We start from the raw sequence: 24,641 nt of genomic DNA, 5'->3' as shown, positions 1-24,641 counted from the left end.
GAGCACGGCTGACCCTTACACCACTGTTTACTCAATTGAAACAATAGTGAATAGACTTGTCTGTTGATGATAACATATTGATATGAGACCGTATGAGTCGACACCTATTTTTATTTTCCAGAATAAGCAAATAGGGAAAGAATAACTGGGCACTTTTTTTTTTTTTGCCCTTTTTTTTTTTTTTTTTTTCTTTTCTTTTTGGCCACTACCCCCTTATCTGGATTTCTGCAGGTTTTTAATTAGAGACAGGCTAGCAGCCATGCTCTTCTCCCTGTCCCCCTCTCTCCTCTCGGTCACTTCTGGATCTACTAATCCTTTATCCCAAGGAAGAGCTTCCAAGTCTTACAGTCATTAAAATATACACACATGTAGTATTTGTATCTGGCTGTACATCCTCTGAAAGTCAAGGTCTTTGGTCTAACTTCCTACAGAAGCATAACTCATATTAGCATTAATGACAACTACACCGCGTATTGAAAGAAAAATAAAATATACCCAATTGCATGTGGAAAAAATGCTGGAGATAATAAGGAGGATTTCAGGCTGGGTGACATTAAAGAGTTAACTGTGATGTCATACACATCTGCACTCAACCAGTCGCTTAAAAATGAACACATCACTCGATTAATAAAATACAATTTAAAAAAAAAAAAAAAGCCTCTCTCATCCTTCCCCAAATTTAGTTCTTTTGGAATAATTCTGGAGAGAATTCCTAACTAGCCTGTCAAACTGGGCAGCTGAAAGGTATGCTCATTACTCATCAGCAAAATGGTTAAATAAAATAATAGAACAAATGGTAAAAGCAAGTCAAATAGATCCACGAACACTCGCAATAAATTATGTAATTTACCATTTAACAGTTTCATTTTAACAGCGAGAGCTAAATTTCAAGTCAGATTCCCAGAACTGCGCTGCAATTACCCAAGATCGCTACTGCCAGTGCTGCAACTTCATATGTACCAGCAACGGGATTTAGACCTGAAACTGCCAAATCTACGGGAGCAATCAAGCACCCAGATGTCTCAGTCCTATTATTTTCACTCACTGGTGATCTGAAGTGTGATTTGTAGTTTCATTTTGCAGATACTAAAGATCTAGCTCTTGCAGCTCAGAACACTGCCGAAATGTGGTTTATTTTTAAACTGTTATGTACAGATGTAAAATCTAGATTATAGATGTGTCTAAATAGAAAGCAGCAAAGATTACACAAATATAACATTAAAGGATGTGCTGTTTTGTGTAAGACAATGGGCGAGCACTAAAAACTAAAATGAAACTAAAATACAGCTTTAAACAATGTATTAGTTCTAAAACCATAACAAAAATATCACTTACAAAGTAGCATTCTCTCCTTAGAAACATTTATCACTATTACAGATGCTTAAGAAGAAAAGCAAAATGCTTTTAACCAAATTCATAGCTGCATTTTCTAGAGGAATGATTTTATTTTTTTTATAAGCACATTTAGAGTATTTGTCTCACTCTTGCAAACTGTTCTGAAAACAAAAGGGCACGAGGTACGCAATCTTTTTTTTTTTTTTTTTTTTAAGTAAGAAGTGTCCATTACCAATTATTTTAAACTATAGCCCTGGCTCTTCATTGCATTTTTCAGGACAACTAGTCCCCTTGATTATGAAAGAAAATGTAGGCACAGGTTTAAAAAATGTATGTTGTGGGGACAGTTGACAGATTACTGCTCACGGAACTCAATTTCCCAACCCCAGGTATCACCGGCTCAAAGACAAACAGAGTTGCTCAACCTCTTTGTGTCCTTGTACCTCCATACCCAGGTGACCATGTTCAAGCAAGCAGAAAGTTGATTTAAACCTCATAATGACATCAGTTTTAAGCCATCGTCTCTCTGATAAAAAAGAATAAAATATCGAGCTGTACTGCAACCTGCCTGAAATCTCAAGTTACTCTTTCCTCCCGCCGCCAAGCCCCCGGCTCCAGCCGCCCCCAGCGCTCGCAGCTCATCTCCCTGCACGAACCAGCCCTTGCTGCTTATGTTTACGTCGTCTCCGGCATGCAAGCAAGCACCCCTTAGGTTTTAAATACGCTTCTTTGCCAGGACTAATAGTTACACTACCCTGCTAACCATATCAATCAATGCCACGACTGCTGAATTACCTACTGGTGTCTCCGATGTGTTACCGCACAGATTACACTTCATGCATCACCACATTCATTTCTTTCACATTACACATGAGCGTGTCTTGTCACTGCCCAATTGCCCTCCTTTGGACAGCTTAACTGATGTACTGTACAATGAACCTTACCGAGCAAACTTAATAGTATAGGAGCTGTGGGAAAAATTAGAAAGGTTGAAGCTTGAGTCCGGTGGGTGTGTGGGAACAGCCTGGGATGCTTCCGACAATAAATCTGAAGCGTAATTAATGCACGCTGTAACATTTTCCAAGTACAAATGGCATTTCATCTACATGCCCTTTTACCTGGACTGGTTTCACGCCTCCTCCCCATCACACCACACATCGATGGTGACCCACTAACTGCCACCCTCGGCCTGATGCCGCCCCCAGCCAGGCATCACCTTCCCACGCATCAGCCTCCGACCCAGCAGAGGACCAGCCTGGACCAGGCACCCAGCTCCGGGACACTGGCAGACTACGCTGCCCCTCGCAGAGGGAGGCGCCAGGTCCCCAGCAGCATAGCCTCTCGAGACAGGAGTTTGCTGCTCATGTACCCTTGTGGGTCTGGCAAAAATAAGCCTAAATAAACCACGCCAGCCACACCACAAGGCAGACTCCGCTCCCCAGTTTTGTCTTCATTTATCCACGCGAGTTAATTCCCACCAGCCACCTTGTTCTCCTTGCAGCTACGTACACACAAAGGAGGGCGAAGAACCGGAGCAGTTTTGTCCCATCCCCTCCATTTATTTAACTGAACAGAGCTGAATGTAAATTCATTATATGGTTTAGCAACTAGTAGGAGCCCTGAGGCTGCTTCGAAGAGCCCAAATCATCCAACCTGAGCTGAGTCAAGTTATTGAGGTAGATGTTTAAATTTATTATGGGGCAAGGGAAGCAAAAGGCGTGATTATTCAGAACTACCAGCATCATGGTTGAAAGACCTGGTCTTCCCTGAACCACGCCAACTCTGTCTGCCTTAATCACACCAGCCAGAGCTCAGGCAAGTCTGTTAAAATGTCCCCAGGCTTGCAGACAAACCCAGTTTAAAAAAAAATAAAATAATTCAAGCCAAAGAGGCGAAGACAGAATAAAAACCCCAGGTTATAATCACTGTCAAAAGTAGTGTAATTTAAGTAGTTATGGCTTTCAATGTATCAATATCTTAAAAAAAACCCAAAAACCAACAAGGTAAGAAAAAATAGGGATGTCAGCAAAGCAGTAACTTCTTGCAGAGTGCAGGACGGAATAGAGATGTAGGAGGATCTAATTGTCAATAAGACCATTAAAATTAAATGGAGTTAATCCCAATTTGCCTCACTGTGGAGGGAGGAACGAGGCTCTGATGCAGACAGGCAGTGAATAGAAGGCTGTGTAAACAGGCATGGAGAGGAGACACTGCCACCTCTCCCTCTCAGCTGCAGCAAAGGGCAATCAAATTTCTACAGCTCGGCAGTGTGCGGATCAGAGCTCCTCCGTGCCCGGCTCCTCGCCAGGCTGGAACCAGAAAGGGCCCAAGGAACACATTTAGAAAAGGAAAGGCTGCTCTCACACTACTCTCAGCCATGAACCCGGCACCAAGAATCGATTAAGACGCCCCCTGTGAAGGATTTCAAGCCCAGATGAGTACAACCAGCAGCTTCGAGCCCGTCAGACCGGCTATAGCTGTGCAAATTGAATCTGAACTCCAAACTGCCTGCCTCCCGCTAGCCAGGGTGGACCTGCGATTTCAGCGTTGCCCTTCTCAAAAAATACCTCTATAATGCCCACCCTGCCTGTCAGGATTTTTCTGTGCTTATTATTTTATGAGCCTATGAGACTTCTCTCCTTCTCTGGTACCGAGTGACAATTTCGTGTGTGTGTGTGCATGCATGCTACCACTTTGCCAGACAGCCGGCAGCTCCCACACCCCTCACCTACCTTGTGCAAGGGGTTGCAAAGGCAGAGTAGGCTGGCCAGGCTGGATGGTTAGCAGCCCCTGACGCTGCAAAGACAGGAGGTGCTGCTGTTGCAACTGCTGCATCTGTAAGAGTTGCTGCTGAAAGGCCAACTGCTGCGTAGCCACCTGCTGTTGCTGGGGCTGGAAAAGAACAAAAACAAAACAAAACAAAACAAACAAAAAAAAAGCACGTTTGTCAATACAGAGCAAAGCATTAATGGAGGATTTACAGGGCTCCTTGTCTCAACACACTTCAACTTCTGATCGCAGTCACCCGTTATCAAGGCAAGCTAGCGAGCCCGTCACCCCGTATCAAAGACCCCAAGGCACGCTTAGGTGCTAGAGCTAACCACAGGGCTGCAGTCGATTCCCACCTCCAGCGGTTACTTTCATCCTGCCTAAATCCCTCCTGCCATCCCAATTAAAAATGTATGCAGCGTTTCTTGGTCCATGCTACCGCATCGCCCTGGCCCACGAGGTCGCGTTCTACCCCAGAAGTGGCTGCATTTCAGTGGCGGATGAAGCAAATGCTGCTGGCTGTTAAAGTCCCGGGTAATTCTTTGAGGCAAAGAACATGTGTAACGTGAGAATCACACCACACGATCACATCACACTTAGATGTAATGAAAAACAACCCTGCACTGTGTCCTGTTTGCTCATGCAAGGGTTGTCTCAACTATTAAGGCATTATGACTGGCTTAATTTATAGTATTTTATACTTACTCTCTCCTCTTCATCCATCAAGCCCCACAATACTTTCTGTTCTGTTTGGAATTATTCTGTGCTGTATTTAAGGCTGCTACTTCTGCACTTTGAAAATTTTAATTATTCTCACTAGAAAGAAGATGGAGTTGCTTTACTCCACAGGGACGTGAACCTTGAACCTTTGAGGTGTAAAAGAACATGTTGCTTTTCTCACTACTGTACCCAGAGAAGCTTTTAACTACTCTGTTTATCACTTCTGACATAAATAAATGAGAAAAAATCAGACCTTTGAAGAAGAAAAACTTCATCTAATATTGTTAATTAGCCATGACAAACGATGAAATAACATTGTAAATCTTTCATAGAAACAGCCACTAGATTTTAATTACACACATTCATAATTTAGCAAACAACATCTTACTTGAATGTGAGTGTTTAATATGTACAGTACTCCAGGCTTCAGAGTCCTTAATTTTGTTCAGTTAAGGAAGCCTCTAGGTTTTACTTCCATGCTCATCTTGTATTTTATTTGCTTTGTTCTTTAAAATCCATGAAAGGCTTTGCATTTTGATAAATATCTTTTTATTTATTGTACAATGACAGGAGGAAAACTTTTGTTGTGTAAAACATCAATACATCATGCCAGTGTTTAGCAGTTCCTTGTGCTAGCCAAAAAAAATTAATGTAGATTTCCTTAGTAATTATCTGAGTGATAGAAAGATAATACAGTGCAGTAGTACAATAAATAGAAGGAAATTATCTAATATCCCTAATCTGCTAGGAATCATATCAAGGTGGAGGTCTTATACACATTATGGCTAACAATTACGGAAAGAAAATTAACTCTTACAAAACTGCATACTTTCACAAACCCCAGCCAGCTCCCAAGCTTTCTGTCGCCCTTCCTTGACACCAAGCCAGAGGATCGCTGGCCCCATTCCCTACGGGTGTCAAGTAGGGGAAAAAAAAAAAATATATCCACCAGAGCTGCGGGAGTAGGACTGACAGACACCAGCCAGGGATCTGGCCCCCACCTCCTTGTACCACCACGCCCCACCAACCCTAACACTGCAACCAACTGTACACCCACAACTGACCCAACCGTCAATTTATCTGCTTTATAAAGTCCATCTACCTTATTTCCAAAGACAATCTAGGACATCAAGAACACAGTTAAATAACTAGGTGTTTAGTTATCCTAAAACTTGGAGAGTTTTCATTTCTTTGCAACAGCTTGCTCAGAGAGATCCAGCTGCTGCAACTATGCAACAGCACCAGATGAACACAAGCCCCAGCAACAGTTACATTAAGAGTTAGTGTTTGCCTCCATCAATATTCATTTGCTAAATATATATCCTTATTATGTATTTTATATCTATAATAAATGGTATTACACAAAAATCTAGTTACAGTAAGCTGTGTTTTACCTATTTGCTGCCTGAGTGTAAAGTTAGCATGGTTTTGGTTTTGTTTTTTGTTGTTGCTGTTTCAAAAAAAAAGGAAAGAAAAAAACACCTTTATATAAATTGACTGATGCCCATTTGGTTGTCTTCTCAGCTATCCTAAGAAAAGCTCTTGAACACTCTTTACTTTGAAAAGCCAGGATATAAAAGTATACAAGGCCCATTGTCCAAGAAAGAATTTAAAAGCAAGACACGTTGCCAAACTGCGCTCCCCACCCAGTTACCAAACACAGGATACAAGGCAGTTTGTTTACTTCTCACAATTGAATGCATACAAAAAAGGTCTCAGTGCAGTCCTGTTGTCAGGTCAGTAGTCAGTGTTAAAATGCTGAAATATCCTGATAAAACTTGCATTTTTGATCCCCTCCCTAAAGCTTCTGTCAAAGGTCTGTTTTCCTTTCTTAGGTTACTCCCTACTGCCTAACATAAACTGTCACAACTGCCGGAGGACAAACGGCCCCATTTGGAAAACAACCCGCTCCATCCCACGCTGTGGCCCCAGGCCGGACCCCCCCCCCCCCCCGTGGCTCTGGGCCCCCCCGGCCTTGGGGAGCCCCCGCTTTGGGGAGCGGCGGGCGCAGGGCTGCGGGCTCGCTGTCGGGCACCACGCGGTGCTCACCCTCTGCTATGCCACGCAGCCCTCCAGTAAAACCTGCCAGAAGCCTTACTGGGGTCCCTCTGTTATCCTGCTTGGGGGTCACATCCCTTTTACCGGCGGAGCTTGGGAGATTTGTTGTGTTTTCCTTCTTTCACGACAGCACAATAGGACAAGGCACGAAGAAAATGACTTGGGGGACACAGGACATGAATACACTTGTTCCATCTGTCAAGGTACAAACCCGGCCCTCGTTAGCACGGCAGCCGCCAGTCCCCAACACGGCACTGCTCACCATGTGACCCCACCGTCAGTTTTAGTACGAGAGAGAAGCAGGGGAAAAAAAAAGGATTAAAAAAAAAAAAAAAAAAAGAAAAAAAAAAAAAAAGACAGACCACCATTGCACCGCTGGCATGCTAATTGAGCAAGAATAACCTCCTTAAGGCAGGGAAAACGGGCTGAATGAACAAACCTGTGGGGTGGGCTGAAATGCATCATCCAAACAGGCCTCCATGAAAACCATCAGCGAAAATTGCCCCCTCCCCCCCCCGGAACCGTAGCAAACGCTGCAAAGACTTGGGCCCCTTGTTCTCTGCACAGCTACCCTGTTAAAATGCTCTTCTTGAACCAGGAAGGAGTCCGTCCTTATTGTTGCTTTCAATATTGTAATATCAGAAGTGTGACCACAGTAAATCAGTGTGTTAGATATTGAAATGCCATCACATTGTCTAACTCCCCTTCTCGTCTTTTTAACACAAAGTATTTTTTTCTTTAAGCTCCGAGCCCTCATCTTTGTGTCTGAGATGCTCTCCTGTCTGACAACAGCAATTTAGAAGAGTTAACTTTTATCGTTCATTCTGCTGTGTAACTTTCCCCTTCAAATTTCTTTATCTGCCCTCTGAGCTCATCTGAACTTTCATGTTCTCCCAGCATGCAGGCTTGCATTCAAAACTATGTCTAATAGACCAAATAAGAGGTTAATAAGAAGTGGCAACAGAAAGAAAAAATACAATCCCTGGTAACTGATAAGAATGACAGTGGCAGCCCTTTATTGTTTGTCTTCAAATATAGAGTTAAAGATCTTTAAAAAACTAAATTTTGACGCCTTTGAAAAGAAAGAAGCACAAAATAACAACAGGGGGTTATTGCCTGCCAGCCACAGGGGAGAAGCTCCATAATTCTTATTCTCCCTTTTGAAGGCTGTTAGAAATCTGATTCAAAAAAGCAACAGCAGAAGGAGAAAGCCTCTTGAGGCTATCGCCATTTCCTGTGATCATGCATAATGCGTTTCAAAAGTGGGTTTTTACCAATTCTGTTGATCAATTGCACCTCCTTCATATTCCCTCTTTTTTCTGCTGTGTTTACATCTGATGTGACTCAATGACAAGCGCTGTCTGAGACTGTGAAACAGACCTGTCATGTTGATTTATGGGCGCATCAAACCACGACTTGTCCAAACTGAAACTCGCAGTTCATTAATTAGAGAGTTGTGACTTTGAAGTCAGCTTTCAGACTGTGGTTTTTAACATTTGGCTTAATTTATATGCTCTTGAATGTGGATCTCTAAGGAAAAAACTGAAATTCCCTTCTTGTCTTTGAACTTCTTTTGACCGCACAATAATCATTTCTTTGTCCAGAGTGATGCCTGCATCCCAGAGTCATTAACGCGCATTGAACTGCCACTGATGAGTAAGCCCTACTGAATTAGAAAAACAGCCAGCAAAACAAAGCTGAGAGCATTCTGCACAGTGATATCTCACAATTACATGCCTTCCCTCCCTGTGCCATTTCCATTTTAATTACTGTTAGTCCTTTAGATTTACATTTTAGACACTTTTTAATCTGTTCCTTTTTTATTATAGTGGTGCCCGTAAGCGCGCTATGGTTAAGGTTGTGTCAGCGTTTCCATTATAAACCCCCCTATTTTCAAGGGTTTATAACTCAGCTGGAAAAATTCACTCTGGGTTAAAACTTGGCACAGGTGGCACAATGTACCAAAATTTCAAGGGGGGGCAGGCAGGGGGCAGGAATTGATGTGCGCTTTGAGCAACGCCGTTTGTGAAGTGACACAGAAGTGCTGCCGCTATCGCAGGACATCGGGCAGCATCTTGTGCCAAGAGGCAGCTTTCGAGGATCTACCCAAGCCAGCACTGATGTCAGATTAAACATGGAAGCCTCGAACGCCTCGTGACTCCAGAGGTGAACTCGGTGCCTTAAAAAGAAATGTAACTGCAGCAAAATTAAATTTCAGCACACCACAATCAACAAAGTTGAGGACATGACAGGTATTTTGAAAGGGAAGTGTATTTAAAGGACAGGCAGAAAGTGCCCGGGCCCGTCCCATTCCTGCCATGGACCATGGTGGCATCACAGCAAGGTCTCCTGCCACCACGCCGTGAACGGGCAGCGTTCCCATGCTACCTCTGTCTCCCAGACCTCGCTTCTCGGTGTCGCCACCGATGATGCTCCAGTGCGGTCAGTCCCTGCTAAGCCCACGCTGCGAGGAACCTGCAACCAGAACCTCTCCACTGGAAACGGCAAGTCCAAACCCAATGTCTCTTGGCATTCTGCCCTGCTTCCAGCGGACAGCACGGTATCTGGGCCGGCTGCTTGCCCCCTCCCCTCTCCAACATAACTAACTTCCAAAAGCACTCTCCCAAGATACAAGTCTAGATGCTTGCTCCAGTACTCATACCGAACATCAAGGCATGGTCCCCTGCTATAAAATATGTGGCAGCAAGCAAATGGAAAGCACAGGAAAACACAGGCGAAAACAGGACAATAACTCTAAATCTGAAAGCTGAGACCCGATAGAGTCAGTTCAGTTGTGCAATCATTTATAAGATGAATGACAGTTTAATAGCCACTAGACAGTCCCCGGGGATCTGCGGTTTGAAAGTAAAATGGGTATTGTCTGTACCTCTTTAGGCTGTTTTCCAGCATGTTGTTGCTGTAAAAGTTGAAGCTGCAACTGTTCCTGTTGTTTCTTATAAAACTCTTGAAGCTGCTGCTACAAAGAAAAGGAAAGATGGTAAGTAACAAAGTGGAGAGCCAATTCAGTGTCCCTTTTGGTGTAACACACAAACTGTGATGTGAAAAATAGCATCCTTTTATCTGTAATGGTCTGACCTTTAGTTTGAAACTCAACAATAAATTCAGTGCACACTGACTATTCTTGGCATTATCGTTTGAAAAGTAATCTCCAAAATGAACTGATGAAAAACATACCATTTTCTACACAAACTAATTAAAATAAGGCAAGGAATGACCTTTGATTGTAACAACAAAGCCAGAATGCCCTTGCTGAGAGAGCCTGGCGAATCTCTGTTGTGAAACACACATGCTTTCTAAATGATAGGGTTTGACTGTATTAAGTGTTGTTCAATACATGCATAGACATCCTGGGAAATACTCTCCTCCTCCCCGCTCCCCAGATGTGCGCCGCGCAGGCAGCGCTCGGGCGCGGGCAGGAGGGAGCACGCAAGATCGGGCTGGGGAGGATGCTGCCACCCGCCCGGGACTCGTGAGCCCCCGCTGTGCCATGTCCTCTGATAACGGAGCCTTGGGGCTCGTCGGTGGCAAACTTTTCAGCTGAAAAAGGACCACGGGCTGTGAGAAACACTGACACACCGCACGGCATACGTTGGCTGAAATCAAACAGATTAAGGCTTGCAAACCTCTCTGCTTTTATTGCCACCGTATCCATAGTCCTTTACAGTTCCAGATGGACGTAACGACGTCTAAAATGGCAAGTGTCACCATACTACCGTGTTTATTCGCATTAGTCAGGACACACCATGCTTTCTGGGGGATGCAGGCAAAAGCAACAGGGACATCTGCCGAAGTCCTGACACTTAAATATGCATCTGTATTATTTAGCTGATCTTGGAAACGCTCCTAGCACTGCTCCCTGGATTTGTTTCCAGTAGCTATTTCTAGAATTAAAAACAAAAGAGCAGTCAGTTCATCTCAGCGCATGGCTGCTCCAAGGTTTGGACCTGAGACATGGGCAGCTTCTCTCCGCAGGAACGTTTTGGGAGGCGAAGCCCTCCAGGTTCTGCAGGGGCCACCCGAGCAGCTGTTAAGGAAACAATTACCTGTTGAAGCATGAGTGCCTGCTGCTGTTGGAGCAGGACTTGGAGTTGCTGGGGAGTTAGCACTTGTTGCTGGAGGATCTGCTGCATTTGCTGGGGAGTGATCACTTGAGGTGTCATCATAGCCACCGACACTGGAACCTGAAGCACAAGAGGAAAGTGCAGAGGGGGTCAGAGCGCATCGCCACAACTCCCCCGCACCACCCACCACCCCCGTGCCTGGCACCGGGGGTGCCCTCACAGCCCACCACAGCGGGCAGAAGTACCCACCACACATTTTCCCAGTGACTAAGTTCCCCTTTCGCAAAACATTGCTCACTTATAAGAATTCCCTTCGCAATAACATGACAAACACTGTTACGATTTAATTATTTTTACAAGAATCCGCCAACTAGGTCCTTTCCCTCCCAGAAAGCCCTTGCCTTCCGTGCAGAAATCCAGCAGCCCAGTATCCCAGGCTGATGCGATCTAGACCCTATTACGACAGGTTTTTAAGGAAATTGAAGGAAGGCTCAGTGATGTGAATAACGGCACTAGACTCCTATGCAATTTTAACAGCAAGGCCCTACCACGATGTCTTTACCATTCCATATTCACCCAGCATACAGATGTCTTCAATTCTTTCATATTATGTGAGATACCATTAAAAGCCGCTTTCCATGACATTTCAGTGACAAACAGCTACAGTGATGAACTTGATAGCATTTCATATTTGCAACTGTTAACACGTTTCTGCACGGGCATCTTTGCAAGGAACCTGTACACTGTATCTGAAAGGATGATGTCTTGTTCAGATAAAACACTGACATTAAAATGACAGGCTGTCTTGGCCAAGGTTACACAAATTGTATTCAAGCGGATACCTAATGACAATGCTATGAATTCTGCAAGCTTTCTAGAATGTAATTTAGCTATTCAAAATAATCACTGCACTTGTGTTTAATTTGCAGACTACATGAGAACCATTTTGTCAGTCCTAGTAATGCAAGAAGACTATTTCCCGAGAAACCCACCCCTCTACCCTCCACCCCAAAAAAGGAAAAGAAAAGGAGAAGAAAAAAAAAAAAACAATAGAGGAAAAGACAAAACCCATATGAGTTTTAACAGTAATATTTAAGCACCTGACTTTTCTATAGTTTCAAATCAAATACGTGACAGCACAAAACTAAAAGCAGTAAAGGATATACTTTGCTAAAAAGGATCTCCTGTCATCTCATGTATTACAATAAAAGGTAATAATATGTTTAGCACTTTTTCTGTGCACCTCGTTTAAAAAAAAAATCAGCAGACAATAGCTGATGCGAAGATAAAGGAGTTTAAAAAAAAAAAATCTTCCAGTGTAGTAGTAAGCAAGAGAGAAATGCAGTATTAATTTTATGTAACATAATGTCTTAATATGCAGTTTATCTTGACTTTTTCACATGATTTGTCCTGTCATTTGCATAGCAAGCTCTCATTCCTAATTTCACAGTCATTATGCACTGATGTCCTGATTTCTCAGCATCACTAATTTTGATGAACTAAAAATGGTTCCTGAAGGTCAGACGCATGTACACTGCGCATCTCCCCGTGTTGTTGTGTACATGTTGTGTGCCAGGGCCAGACACGGCCTCGGAAACATCTGAGCCAAGCCCCACACAGGCTCACGCGCTCCGACATCCCATTAATGCAAACTCGGCGAGGTCCCCAGCGCGCTCCCCATGGCACCAGCACCTTCCTGTGTATCTAACGTGCTCCAGGCCGGTGTGAGTGCAGGCAAATGGAGATTAATTACGGGTCAAACGCCAGTCCCACCGAAGCCAGTGGCCGTTCTCCCGCTGCTGGCATCGCTTGCCCATGGCTACAGGAATGCCACTGCCTCGCCACGCAGGACCAGCTGCGAGGACACTGAGTCACCGGGATGGATAACCCCATCATTTCAGAATACCTTAATCCACACGCTTTTAAAAACTTTTCTGGGAGTAGAAAATTATTTAATTAAATCCTGCCGTCACTGTCTTCGCCCCAAAGTGTGACTCACCTTCATTATTCTCCTCCCCAGCGAAGTTTATTTTACCCTCGGGTTTGTACTACCTTTCTGAAGTCGGACTGAGCAAACAGAAGAGGAAGCATGTTTAAGTATGTTTTCTGTGCCCTTCTTGGAAGATAGACAACACAAATACTCTTCAGTTAGATTTATGACGACAAGCAGGGATACAGACAGGAATAGGGTGGGGTGCTGTAAACCCTACACATCGGTGATTAATAGAAGGGCCGCATTCTGCCGTCAGCTATGTGGAGACAACTCCCATTCACTTCCATGGCTTTTTGCATATTTATCTTGGGATAAATCTGAGGATTTGACCCTACCTTTGAAAACTGGCCATGTACCTTCCGGTGAAGAATCTCCTAGCTGCACACTCTTTGCTAGAACAGAAGCACGTAATGAGCAAGGGCAAAAACCCCAAAGTGTGTATATGTGTATCTATATGGCACACCTAGGAGTGCAAGTGTGCGTTGATCACTCAACTTCATTTCACCATCCAAAACCCCATTTTCACACCACATCTGCCCCTCTATAGAGAAGGTCCTGCCTTCCACCTATAAGCACGGCAAACAGCCACAGCTAGCCAAGGTCTGTACTTCAGCTTATCACAAAAGCAACCCAGGGAAACCTTTCACAAATCCAAATAAACCAGAAACTACCATGTTAACAACGACACGCGTGTCCCAGGCAAGCATGGTCTCACGTGCGGTTTGAGGAATTTAAATAGTTAAGAATGATGGCCTATATATCCACTCTCTTAACTCCCAACGTCCAACTTTTTCATGTAGCTAGTCCCTGGTAATACTAGGAATCAAAGGGCATGCAGCACCAGCAATAGGCTATTATAGCCCACACTTTATTACCCATTACTACCGAGGTCATTAGCGGTAAGAGTGATTGTACCGGTCTTAACCTATTGATCATTGTAACTACTATCATTTAATCCCGTGTTGAATGTCTGGAAAGCTGCTAAAGGCACACAAGAGAGAGTGCTTTAGCGATGAGAAATATAGCCAAAGCTTGGAAATTACACTTTGATTCATAAAATCTAGCCAGTGGTTTAAATCAATAGTATTTAAAACAGTCATGTAAGTTCTTAACTACAGCTCTCTAATATTTATAGGTCCCTTTTTGAGTGTATTCAGTCAAAACTAAACTTTATTTTAGATACTGTGCAATATACTTTACATTATGTTAGATAAAAAATATTTATTTCTGATATTTTGTCCGATAGTGAATGAAACCTAAACCGAGGGCTATAAATTAATTTTAGATTTCTATCTCTCAGATGTCAACTTAAACGTGTTGCCAAAAAAAAATTACAAACCAACTTTAAAAATGGCTTAACTGTTTAAGTACATGAAAACGAGCGTGGTTTATGAGTTAACAATGAATCACAGAAGGCAGTTTATGAAGAACTAAAATAATTCTGTCTTACTGCCTTCAGGGAGTTGAAGTTCAAATTAAACTACTGGCAGATATATTTAAAGAATGCTAAGTTAGCATGCAGACCAGAAATCAGTCTTTTCTTTTTTTAACTTGTTTATTTTCCACATGAAACACGATTGTTGTTATTGATATGATTAATGAACTACTTTTGGTATTGTTGACTGATAACAATAGGGTGTGGTAGATACCCAGCTGCATATAAACCTGGCAGCAAAGGTAAAAATACAGCTGCAATTTGGCTTTCGGAGCTGTGCTAGTATAGACCTGCTGACATGCTAATACCATCAACGGCAAAAAATGTCTTTAATACTCACAATTGTTTTCAGACACTATTTCTCCCAGGGTTTTTTGCCTGCTGTTCCTCCACATCCCCCAAAAGCCTGCCCATCCCCCCCCCACCCCTGAACACAAGCTCTGCAAACACGCCGTATTTTGGTGAGACTGACCAAGGAAAACTTCCACCAACTTGGACCAAGTTCACCTTTAACTTCACACCAGAGTTACAGCAGGGATGCATCTGTCACTCCTCCACGCAACCCAGACAAGGGTCACAGGGATGAAAATGATTTAGTCCTATTTAATCATTTCCATTCCCCCATATTCAGTTATATTAATATAATTAAATACTAGCTAAATAATTTCAAGTAGTTTAATCTTGTATGAAGTGGGAAAAAAAAAAAAAAAAAGAATGCCATTTTCACACAACGTGCCTTCGTTGGATACGGTTGTGGTCCTGTTAACTGTTAGCAGGCGTGCATGGAAGATGGGGAGGATTTCCTTAATTCATGAAGAATAACTCTGCCAGAAAATCTTTTTCTCCTGCGATGTACGTTCAAACTCAATTTCAGTAAGACCTCATTCCAGGCACCTCGGATTTCCAAACAGCAATTCTTTGGTTAAAGATTTTGTGATACAAGTCAAACGGGACAAAACATAGCTGAACACAGACAGAGCAAGTTGCTGAGGAACAGTTAAAAATACTGGGCTACAAATAAAAATAGATACGGCTGGGCAAAACCAAACAATTAACTCGAGCTGTCTTATTAGAAAGCTATTATGCGCAATACATTTTAAATGTCAAAAAATCTCAGCCGGAACAATACAAGCCAGCTTTGCTCATGCCACAGGAGAAGATAAACCACCGATACCCTGGCAAGCAGAGCAGCACAACCCCACAAGCCAGAGCAGAGCCCAGCAAAAGAAGAGCTGCAGGCAGGACCTGCTTCCATCCCGAGACCAGAACATTTCCGACACAGTATTTCATCCTCCGAACCAAGAGCAAAAAAATGCCGCTGTTAGAATTATTCACGCAGAAACTGCAATGCTGTTTCATTATGCAAAATGGAATCTCACTTTTAGAGTTAGTTATTTTGCCATAATACGGCACAACACATAAAGACAGGTAATGTTTATTATATTAATGTAAAATCAGCTAAGTAGTCTGTCATTAGCATAACAGTTCTCTTCATAACAATACAACTCCCTATTAAAAGGGGAGGGGAGCCCTCTTTAAAATTAAATTAGCATTTTATTATTATAATTTTGTTTATTATATTTTATCAGGAGGGAAGATCTCCCTCTGACCCACGGAAGGCGGTAGGATGGGCTATGCTGACATTCCCCGACATGTCAGGGTGTCTGCTGTCTTCTGCATTCTCTTCTAGCTGAGGAAAAGCGGGAATATTTCCCTATTTGTTTACAGAATGAAACATCTGATCTTATCTACCACTTCTCATGCATACCAGGTTTCTCACTAAGTGCCAGGATAATTGTTTCTGCTATAATAAATACCCATTTAATTTGCATAAAAATATAAAGTTTACATAAATTAAATCCTTTCTACATCTAACATTTGTCAAATACAGACTAAACCAGAACACACACCACCAAATACTCATTTAATAAGCTGAGTGAGATTTCAACCTCAAGATTATCATCATCATTTTTCACATTTTAAAAAGTTATCATTTTTGTTTCCTGCTCCAGCATGAAAGGAAAAATTATAACCCAATATACATGGTTCCTAACAGTGGTGATATTTTATGATGATTCAGTTAAAAAAAAAATCCATATATTTTTTCAGAGTTTAGTGCAAGGGAATGTTAGATCAACATATTCTGTCAAAAAAGCCTCAAATAAACCGAAAGCAATCCTGCTCAGAAACATCAAAAATACCCCTGAAGCCCTTTAAAACCCCTTGAAACCCTCTCCCCCAAACACCCGTAACACACTGAGAGTGATCAGCATGTCAGACTCCTTACATTTGTGTATTAATTCATACATACATTAAGGAGAGCTTAATTAAATAATAAAAGAGTGTGATTGAACCGGCAACATTTAATACACCTAGAATTCCATGTAAGCAGAAAGGAAGTGTTACACAGAGGGGCTTTTTTTCTTTCTTTTCCTCCCATGGCAGATTTTTAAGAACTGCAACTCACGACAGGTTTCTAGGGAAGGATGAGCCCTCTCTCCACCCCGTGACTATTTTCTCCTGCAAGAACTGAACCCGGTGCCACCCCTACAGACTTGGGGCATCTGAGGAGATACCTACTGTCCTGGCCAGCTGAAAAAAATTGCGAGCTCTTGAAAAATATTCACCTGGTTAAACCGTGCTCTTTATTTCCCATACAAAACAGAGCTCTGCTTAACCACTCGGTCAGGCTTTGCTACTCTTGTTGCAAGTGTAGCCTTTACAACAGTTGTAAACTTTATTTGCTTAAAATGTGCAGGTTTTCTCACCTATGGCAGACACCTACAGCTGAACATCACAGCTAAGCACAACGGTGCAAATTAGATTCTAATGAGAAAACGTCAGTTGCTTCTTTGACAATCTTGCCATTCACTGATTTACTTCTAATGAAGACACACTCCAACCAGCAAGCTAGCTGTGTTAAAGGTCAAAGCACGTTCAAAAAAAAGCCCCACAAAATCAAGGGAAATGGGAAACCCGTAAAGAAACCTTCTCATAAAGTGGCGTGGCAATTAGAGTAATTGTGCAAAAAGCCACCTTCGGTAAAAAGTAGAAGAAATTAAGCTGCCACTACTGTAACAGGTTAGATGAAAATCAAAATTTAATGTATTCTCCCTTGTGTCATCTTGTTTTGTCAAGACATCAAATAGAATTGGAAAGTACAAAATAACAAGCCCTTGAGAAATCACAGAAGCCGACCTTTTTGATGTTGTTGGTTTACCTTGTTCTCAGTTATTTGAACAATGATGTTTCAGATTTAAGGGCAAGATAAAGCTTAAAAATTAAAACCCGTTGTCAGTTTGGGGAAGAGGGGGGTGTTGTGCCTCCCAAACAAGACAGCATCTTACCTAATCAACGAAGGCAAATCTATCCCCAACTAGTGCACAGAACAATTAGCAATACCTCTTATTTTTTCAATATTCAGTCTGTGTTTTCTAATATTCATTCAACTTCAGTACAAACTACACATCCTCTTGCTAGCAGAGGAAACTGTGCTGGAAAGGTTAAAAAAAAAAAAAAAAAAAAAAAAAGGCCGTTGGAAGAGATATTTGCCAGTGCTGCTTCTCCCCCCAATCTCTACACTGCCACTTTACATCTGCAGATGAGTGCATGATGTATTTTTTTCCCCTTCCTTCTAACTGGAAAGCAAAGTTGAGCAAGTAAGCACCTTATAAAAACAAAACAGTGCAGGACATTTTAACTCAACTACAGCAAAGTAGTTTCCAGTAATGCAGTTCTGCTTTCAATAAAACAAACAAACTGCTTAAACCCAGCCAAGCCTTTCACCAAACAATAACAAATTTAGCTTATGGTGTCAGGACTTTCCCACAATCTAGTTTTGCAGGTGTTGATAAAACTACCCTTGCTACTGCTTTTCCCTAGGAAAGGGGGGAGAAAACAACATCAGTAAGTTATCTTGCTACAGGGAAAAGTAGGTCCAAGCGCTGTGTCCTTCCAGCTTAGGTTTGACAGCAGCTCTAAACTAAGAAATACAGAACAAGAAAGCACAAGAGCTTTGCGACTCCTTAAACTTTTGAATGAAAAAGATCCTTCTCCCCTTACCTTTCCCTTCAGCTGCCCAGGACAGGCAATCACAAACACAGAAACCAAAGCATTTGACACTAAAACAGTAATTTGTTCAGCTTCAGCATTTTAAAAGCAACGTGATTCTCGAGCAACATCAGTGCTCCAGCACAGCCAGGTTCAAATGCTGCATAAGAAATTGCTCTGACTGCCCTACATCACTTTTAATGCCTAAAAATCCCCTTTCACCTTCTCCGCACAACTGTTGCAACCCTTTTCTTCCTTGCACACCACTAAAAACCAACTCAACTTGCACAGACGTCAAAGCCCACCGTCCATTAGTGCAATAATCCATCTGTGACCCATTACAACCCAGGGGCAATACGTTACGACTCCACAGTGGTGCCTGGTAACTACTTACACCCCAGCATAAATTTCAGCGTGGGGCTGAGCTGCGCTTTTAAAATGCATATAGAGGGCTCATCCAGCTGTAGGAGAACGTGAGGCACCCGCACCTCCCTATGAGCAGTGAGATCCCCAGAAAGCCAGCGCTGGGATTTCATTGCTTCCCTGTCAATCCCATTATATTTATGACTTCTCTCCAGTTTAGCTGAGTGACTGGTCAGAGCATGTCTCAAAGGTTTGTTTGGTTTTTTTTTTTTAAAAAAAAAGCAAAAATAACACTGCTTAGAAAAGGGAGGGCACAGTGGTACAGTAAAGTGTATGTCAAACAAGACCAGGGAAAAAAAAAACCAACAAAAAACAAGTGTAGCAAACAAAAAAATTTCAAAGCAGCCCTTCCTATCATAAGCTTTCTGATGATTTATGGTTTACCAACTCAGCAAGGTTACGCAACACTGCATGCCTTTAGATGCATTATTTGAGTCAGTTGAGATTTAATTAAGATCACAGCCTCCAAAATCCCTGTCAAATGAAAATTCACAGAAGACAATACACTATATATCCTCATGCAGATAGTCTCCATTCCATGCTCTGGAATAACATAAGTTAATCCTCGTTTCTATGGTGGCAGACAAAAGTTCACTAATTTTGTTTTCTTTTGACACTTGTGTTGTTTTCTGTTTTATGTCATGAGATCATTCCCTTTTGAGAAGGGGGGGAGCTGATATAGGGGGAGAGGAGGGAGAGCAATATGTCTGAATATGGCAGCAGATGTATTTTGACATTCTCACAGCTCTGCTGTGATGTCATCAAGTTTTCATATAATTAACCCCTGCCAGTAAGAGCATCATTTCATGACATCTGTCCATTGGGAAGAGGAGGAAGGAGTTGGGGACAAAACACGCAAAGTGCCTTGATCTTGCTCTCACGCTAAAATCAAAACCAAACGAAATTAAATTCAGGCTACAAAACAGCATTCACATCTTCCATCTCAGCAACTGGCGCTCCCCAACTCATTATCTGCCCCAGCTGCCTCCTCACCTTGGAGGGGCTCGGAAAGCACATGCCACGCACACCCAGCTCATCCCTAACGCCTTCTCCTCCTGATGGTCCTGGCGCTGGGGAACCCCTTCCCTCCATCGTCCAGTTCCCCTCTATGCCAAAGAGAGGCACGTTAAATAAAAGAGTATTTTTTCCAGGGAAAATGCTAGAACTTTACCTCATTCCAGCGTATTTCTATTTGCATTATCGTAATATCTGCTTGCTTATCTCATGGTTTAGAAATGACAGGTGCTAGCGGTCTTTTGTTTGACAGGCCACTACACAAATAACTGTCTTGCCTGAAAGGGCTAATGCACTACTAATGAACAATAAATCAACTTTGATTATAAAGTGTCAGACCAATCAGTTTGCAGTTCAGCTCTATCACAGTCTAGGCCAAGGCAGCCACTCTGTTTAGGCAGGATTTGGATTTCATCTCTGCAGCCTTATCAATGAAATTTTTTGGAAGTAGTCACAGGAGCTCGCTGAAAGCCCTCTGACAGCAGATTTCCCGCTGGCTGTGAGATGAGAAGAGCACCCGCTTTTAGAGACTTCCTAGGCTGCTACCGCAATAAACACGCGATCAACAAAAGCCATTTCTTAACCAGACAGAAGCCTGCTCTAATGACATATTGACGTAGAAACACGCATTTCAGCCCTGACTTTTCAAAAGAGCTAGAAGCAAAGGGAATTGCTTTTTAACTCAGTGTAAAGCCGTGCAAGATGCCTGAAAGCTCTGCCCAGTAAAGGGGTACTCAGAAGGGCCCGATCCGGCACACAGGAATTCAGCAGGGAGGGAGGGGGGATCCTTCTGCTGTTCCAGCTATTGCACACGCACAGGTCACTCCAGGATCGGGCCCGGAAACATCAGGCATGAAAATCAGCTTTGATCCAAACGAAAAAGATTGCAACATTTCAGTTTATCTATCCAAAGTCAAAGTGGCCCGCGGAAGTCACTTTTTTTATTAGAAATAAACTTCAGCGATTTGTTGCAGCGCGCTCGAATAAATCCGACCATTCCGTTTTCATAACCAGATCTCGGTCACCCCGAATGATTCACGTTTCCTGCCAACAAATTTGTTTTTATTTAAAAAGCTGAAACGGCAGCGCCGCGACCGCGGGCAGAGGCAGCGGGGCGCGGGCGTCCCGTTAGAGCGCGGCGGTGCCTGGGACCGGCCGAGACCCCCAGCGCTTCGTAAAACGGGCTGGCTTTGAAGGAGTTAATTCCAAAGAGGAAGAGTGCATGTGCACTTTGCTCTAAACTTACCACCCACTTCCTAAGGGTTCCCTCCTCCCCACCGCCACCTCCCGTGCGCCGGGCGGCCGGCGGGGCTGGCACCGCGCTGCGCATCCCGCGGCACGGTCCGCCGGGCTCCCGGCGGCGCCGCCAGCTCCGCTCCCCCCGCTGTACCGCCCGCCGAGCCCGCTCGGCTGACCCGGCCCCGCAGCCCCGGCGAAGCGCTTTGCGCGGCTCTCCGCGCCTGCCGGCTGTCCCCCCGCGGGGCTGCGCGCCCCAGCTGTCACAACACGAGCCCGGCACGGACCGCAACACTTGGGAAAACCTCCAGCAAGTTGCGAAGCGCCGCGCTGTCCCGTCCCGTCCCCACCCCCCCGCCGCGTCCCCCCCGCCTCCGCGGCCGCGCAACCGGCCAGCAAACTCAGCCAACAGGCGGAGGCCGGCGCACCCCCGGGCCGCTGCCCCCCCTCCCCGCGGCACCCACCTGGGCGGCGGCGGGCGGCGGGCGGCGCGCCGGGCCATGGAGCGGGCTGGCGGAGCGGTGCGGTGCGGAGCCTCCGCGGGTGCGGGCGGAGTGCCGGGGCGCGCTGCTCGCGGGCTGCCGCCGCGCGCCGCCACCCGCGCGGCCCCGCCCTGCGCCGCGCGCACACCCCCGCCCCGGAACGGGGCGCCCCGCGGGCCCGGGCCCCGCCCCCGCCCCCCGCGCGGCGGGCACCGCGCGCCCGCTGCCCCCGCGGGACCCGCCCCGCCCCGCCCCGCCCCGCCCGCCGGGCCGAGCCGTGCGGCGGGGGCGCCGGCGGCCGCACAAAGCCCCGGCGGGCGGCCCGGGGGAAGCGCCCCCCCCCGCCGCCGCAACTTTCTGCCGTGAGCAGCGGCTCCCGCTCCCCCCTGCCTCCCCCCGCCGCTCTGCCCCGGCAGCGCAGGGGGACGCGGGCGGAGAACGACCTACAACCCCCCCCAGCAAGCCTCAGCCTGCAGCAACGCGGGGCAGCACACGGCCGGCCGGGGGGCACGCTGTCCCCCAGCGGGGGGCATCGCCGCCGGCCCCCCAGCTCCGCGCACCCCCTGGTGCCAGCGGGGTCAGCACCCCTCTCACCCCCAGCCAGCTCCCTCCCCCTCCCAGGCGGGCAGGCTCAGAGAATCGCTTCTCGGCACAAACCCACCCTGTCAGCGCGCCGTCCCCAGCGCCGTCCCCAGCCCAGCTGCTCTTGCCCCTGGAGCCGCGCTCCGCTTCACCTGGGGTAGCAATACTCGGTAAAAATCGCCGCCGCTATTTCATTTTTGCGTTTACATTTGCGCACCGTTTGCGAGGGCGCAGCGGCGCTGCCAGACACTTGCCGCGCAAGTCCCGGGGCGGCAGAAGCCGCCCTGCCACCGCTCCCAGGCGGACCCGCACTCTGTATTTGCGATGGAGACAACAGCCCCATTAGTTATGCCGCTAAAGAACCTCACAAGAGGCAAAGACAAAGGATCCAATTTACTGACAACTTGTGATCTGATGTTAAATGGGACGTGATACGGATTGCTCGTCACCCTGAAGTGTTTTCGCGTCAGATAACAAATTTATTAATGGGATTTTTTTCAGGTCACAAAAATGTGACCCCACCCTCTTATGAATATTTAATAAGGGACTAAGGGCATCTTTTGCAAGACCCTAAATCTGCCAGAAACAGCCTACATGAATCAGAAAGCGCCTGCCTCTTAAAGGGGCATGCACCCACCGAGCGGGTCAACACGCGGCGCACAGGCACGGCCGGGATCCATAACCGCTACACGCCGGCCAGGCCCAGCGGCGAACATGCACACACTCCAACGTGCTGGATGGTCCATAACAGTATAAACCGGTAGCACATGCAATGAACTGCCAATAACTATCACCTGCACTTAAGAGAATCCTTCCTGTCCCGGATTTCAAAGTAATCCCCAGGAACTCAGATTGCTTTGGGGAATACACTACAGAACGCACCGACTTAAACTTTTCAACAGTTTCTCTTGCAGACCTCCTGCTCCTCCTCCTCGCCACTGCGTTTGCTGAAGAGCGTCCCTGTGGCAGCATCCCCAGCTGCCCCGATGGCGAAGGAGCACCGGCAGCAAACGGCTCCGTGCATGTAACATGCCCCTGTGCCAACCTGAGAGCCAAAACACAGAACGGGCCACGTCCCCAAGCATCTCTGCAGACCAGTCATAAGATGCTCCAAAGACCCCAGTCTGGAAATCTTCTGATCTACCTTATCTTTTCAGCAAAAACTTCTCACTCACACACGACCCTCAAGCCTATTAAGTCACATCTTAAATTCTTGTTTTCCATTACAGCCATAACCAAGTACACGCAGCATCAACGCAAGACCAGTGCCCTCCTCCTGCCCTGATCCCCTTTGGACCAAGCTCTCACTTATAGTATTTCTAAAAGAACAGGGGACTCCGAAGCCTACCGCTTTGTTCAAGGCATTTCTTTTCTTTCCAGGGGCAAAAAAAGCAGCATGGCAATGCAAGCACAAGGCTGTGAACTACATGCAATGCAAAAACATAGTGCTGGGCTCTGATACTGACAGTTCTCCCCAGCCTTGGGCAAGTCACCTAGAATTTTATATATATATCTATATATATTTTTAATTTAAATGGCTACCACATTGAGGATGCCTCTCTGACAGCTCAGTTTGTAACATTCCTGGCTGGCTCTGGGGTCACCTCCATGCCCTCCATTTCAAAGGTAGTCAACGGCCTCAACACTTCTGTCTCCTCCATCTGCAGAACGGGGGCAATACTACTCATTTCAGTATCTCCTAGACCAACATTTGCAAAACACTTTGAAAATGAAAGGTGCTGTCTAAGCACTGAGCGCTGGCCACAGAACCCGCGAGCCGTATTTTAAAACATTTTATACCCTTTCATATAAAAGCTTCATACCTGCAAGCTCAGCCAACATCTGCTGTGGGCTAAAAACTTCAGTCTATGCCCTTAGTAACGGAGATGGTAGCACTTGTTAAGTAAGGTCACCATGAAATATAATGCATTTCTAAGCCAGCAAAATATTTTAAAAGACCAAGAAGAACCATAAACTCCCATTTTAATTCCATTCAATTATGGAGAGTCATCACAGACAGAGACAATCAGACAGGGATGTTCAAAACAGAACACAAAGTAATACATTAAAAATAACTGGGAATGAGTGTGGCAGACTGGCCGGCTATTTGGCACCACATGCCCACGAGATCTGATCCATATTAAGCGTTAGTAGCAACACACAGGTGAAAGAAAATAATCACTAGGCGCTAGGCTCCAAGGTCCAAGTGAGAGGAATAGATATGATACCGAATGCAGTGGAATAAATGGGGCTTCTATGCCATTATTTTACACGTACACTTTATTCACAGTTCTGCAGGTATCTATCCATGCAGAGGCCATGGGCTTGCCTGCAGAAAAGCCTCAGCTGCCTGTGGGGCAGGGGAGAAGGAAAGAAAAGACAAGACCATCCACGTAGTTCAGCCTCCTCTAACCGAGCTAACCTGCCCCAAATTAGGAAATTTTCTGTCTAGTCCCAATACG

General features: G+C 45.1%; 1 protein-coding gene across 19 annotated transcripts in view; it reads right to left on the bottom strand.

The window, feature by feature from the left end:
* FOXP1 (forkhead box P1) overlaps positions 1-24,641 on the bottom strand; it is a 391,101-nt gene that overhangs the window by 66,465 nt on the left and 299,995 nt on the right. For 16 of the 19 annotated variants that reach the window (XM_055804566.1, XM_055804572.1, XM_055804560.1 and 13 more), the window contains 3 exons: positions 10,947-11,084; positions 9,770-9,859; positions 4,068-4,227 (listed from right to left, as the gene is read on the bottom strand). In XM_055804566.1, coding sequence (XP_055660541.1) covers positions 4,068-4,227; positions 9,770-9,859; positions 10,947-11,084 — 388 coding nt within the window. Of the gene's footprint in view, positions 1-4,067; positions 4,228-9,769; positions 9,860-10,946; positions 11,085-21,579; positions 21,724-24,641 lie in introns of those variants that run through there. The other 3 variants (XM_055804573.1, XM_055804574.1, XM_055804571.1) reach the window with 3 other exon arrangements.

Source organism: Falco peregrinus, chromosome 5 (genome assembly GCF_023634155.1).
Source record: "Falco peregrinus isolate bFalPer1 chromosome 5, bFalPer1.pri, whole genome shotgun sequence".
Lineage (NCBI taxonomy): Eukaryota > Metazoa > Chordata > Aves > Falconiformes > Falconidae > Falco > Falco peregrinus.
This window is presented reverse-complemented; position numbering and strand designations above follow the sequence as displayed.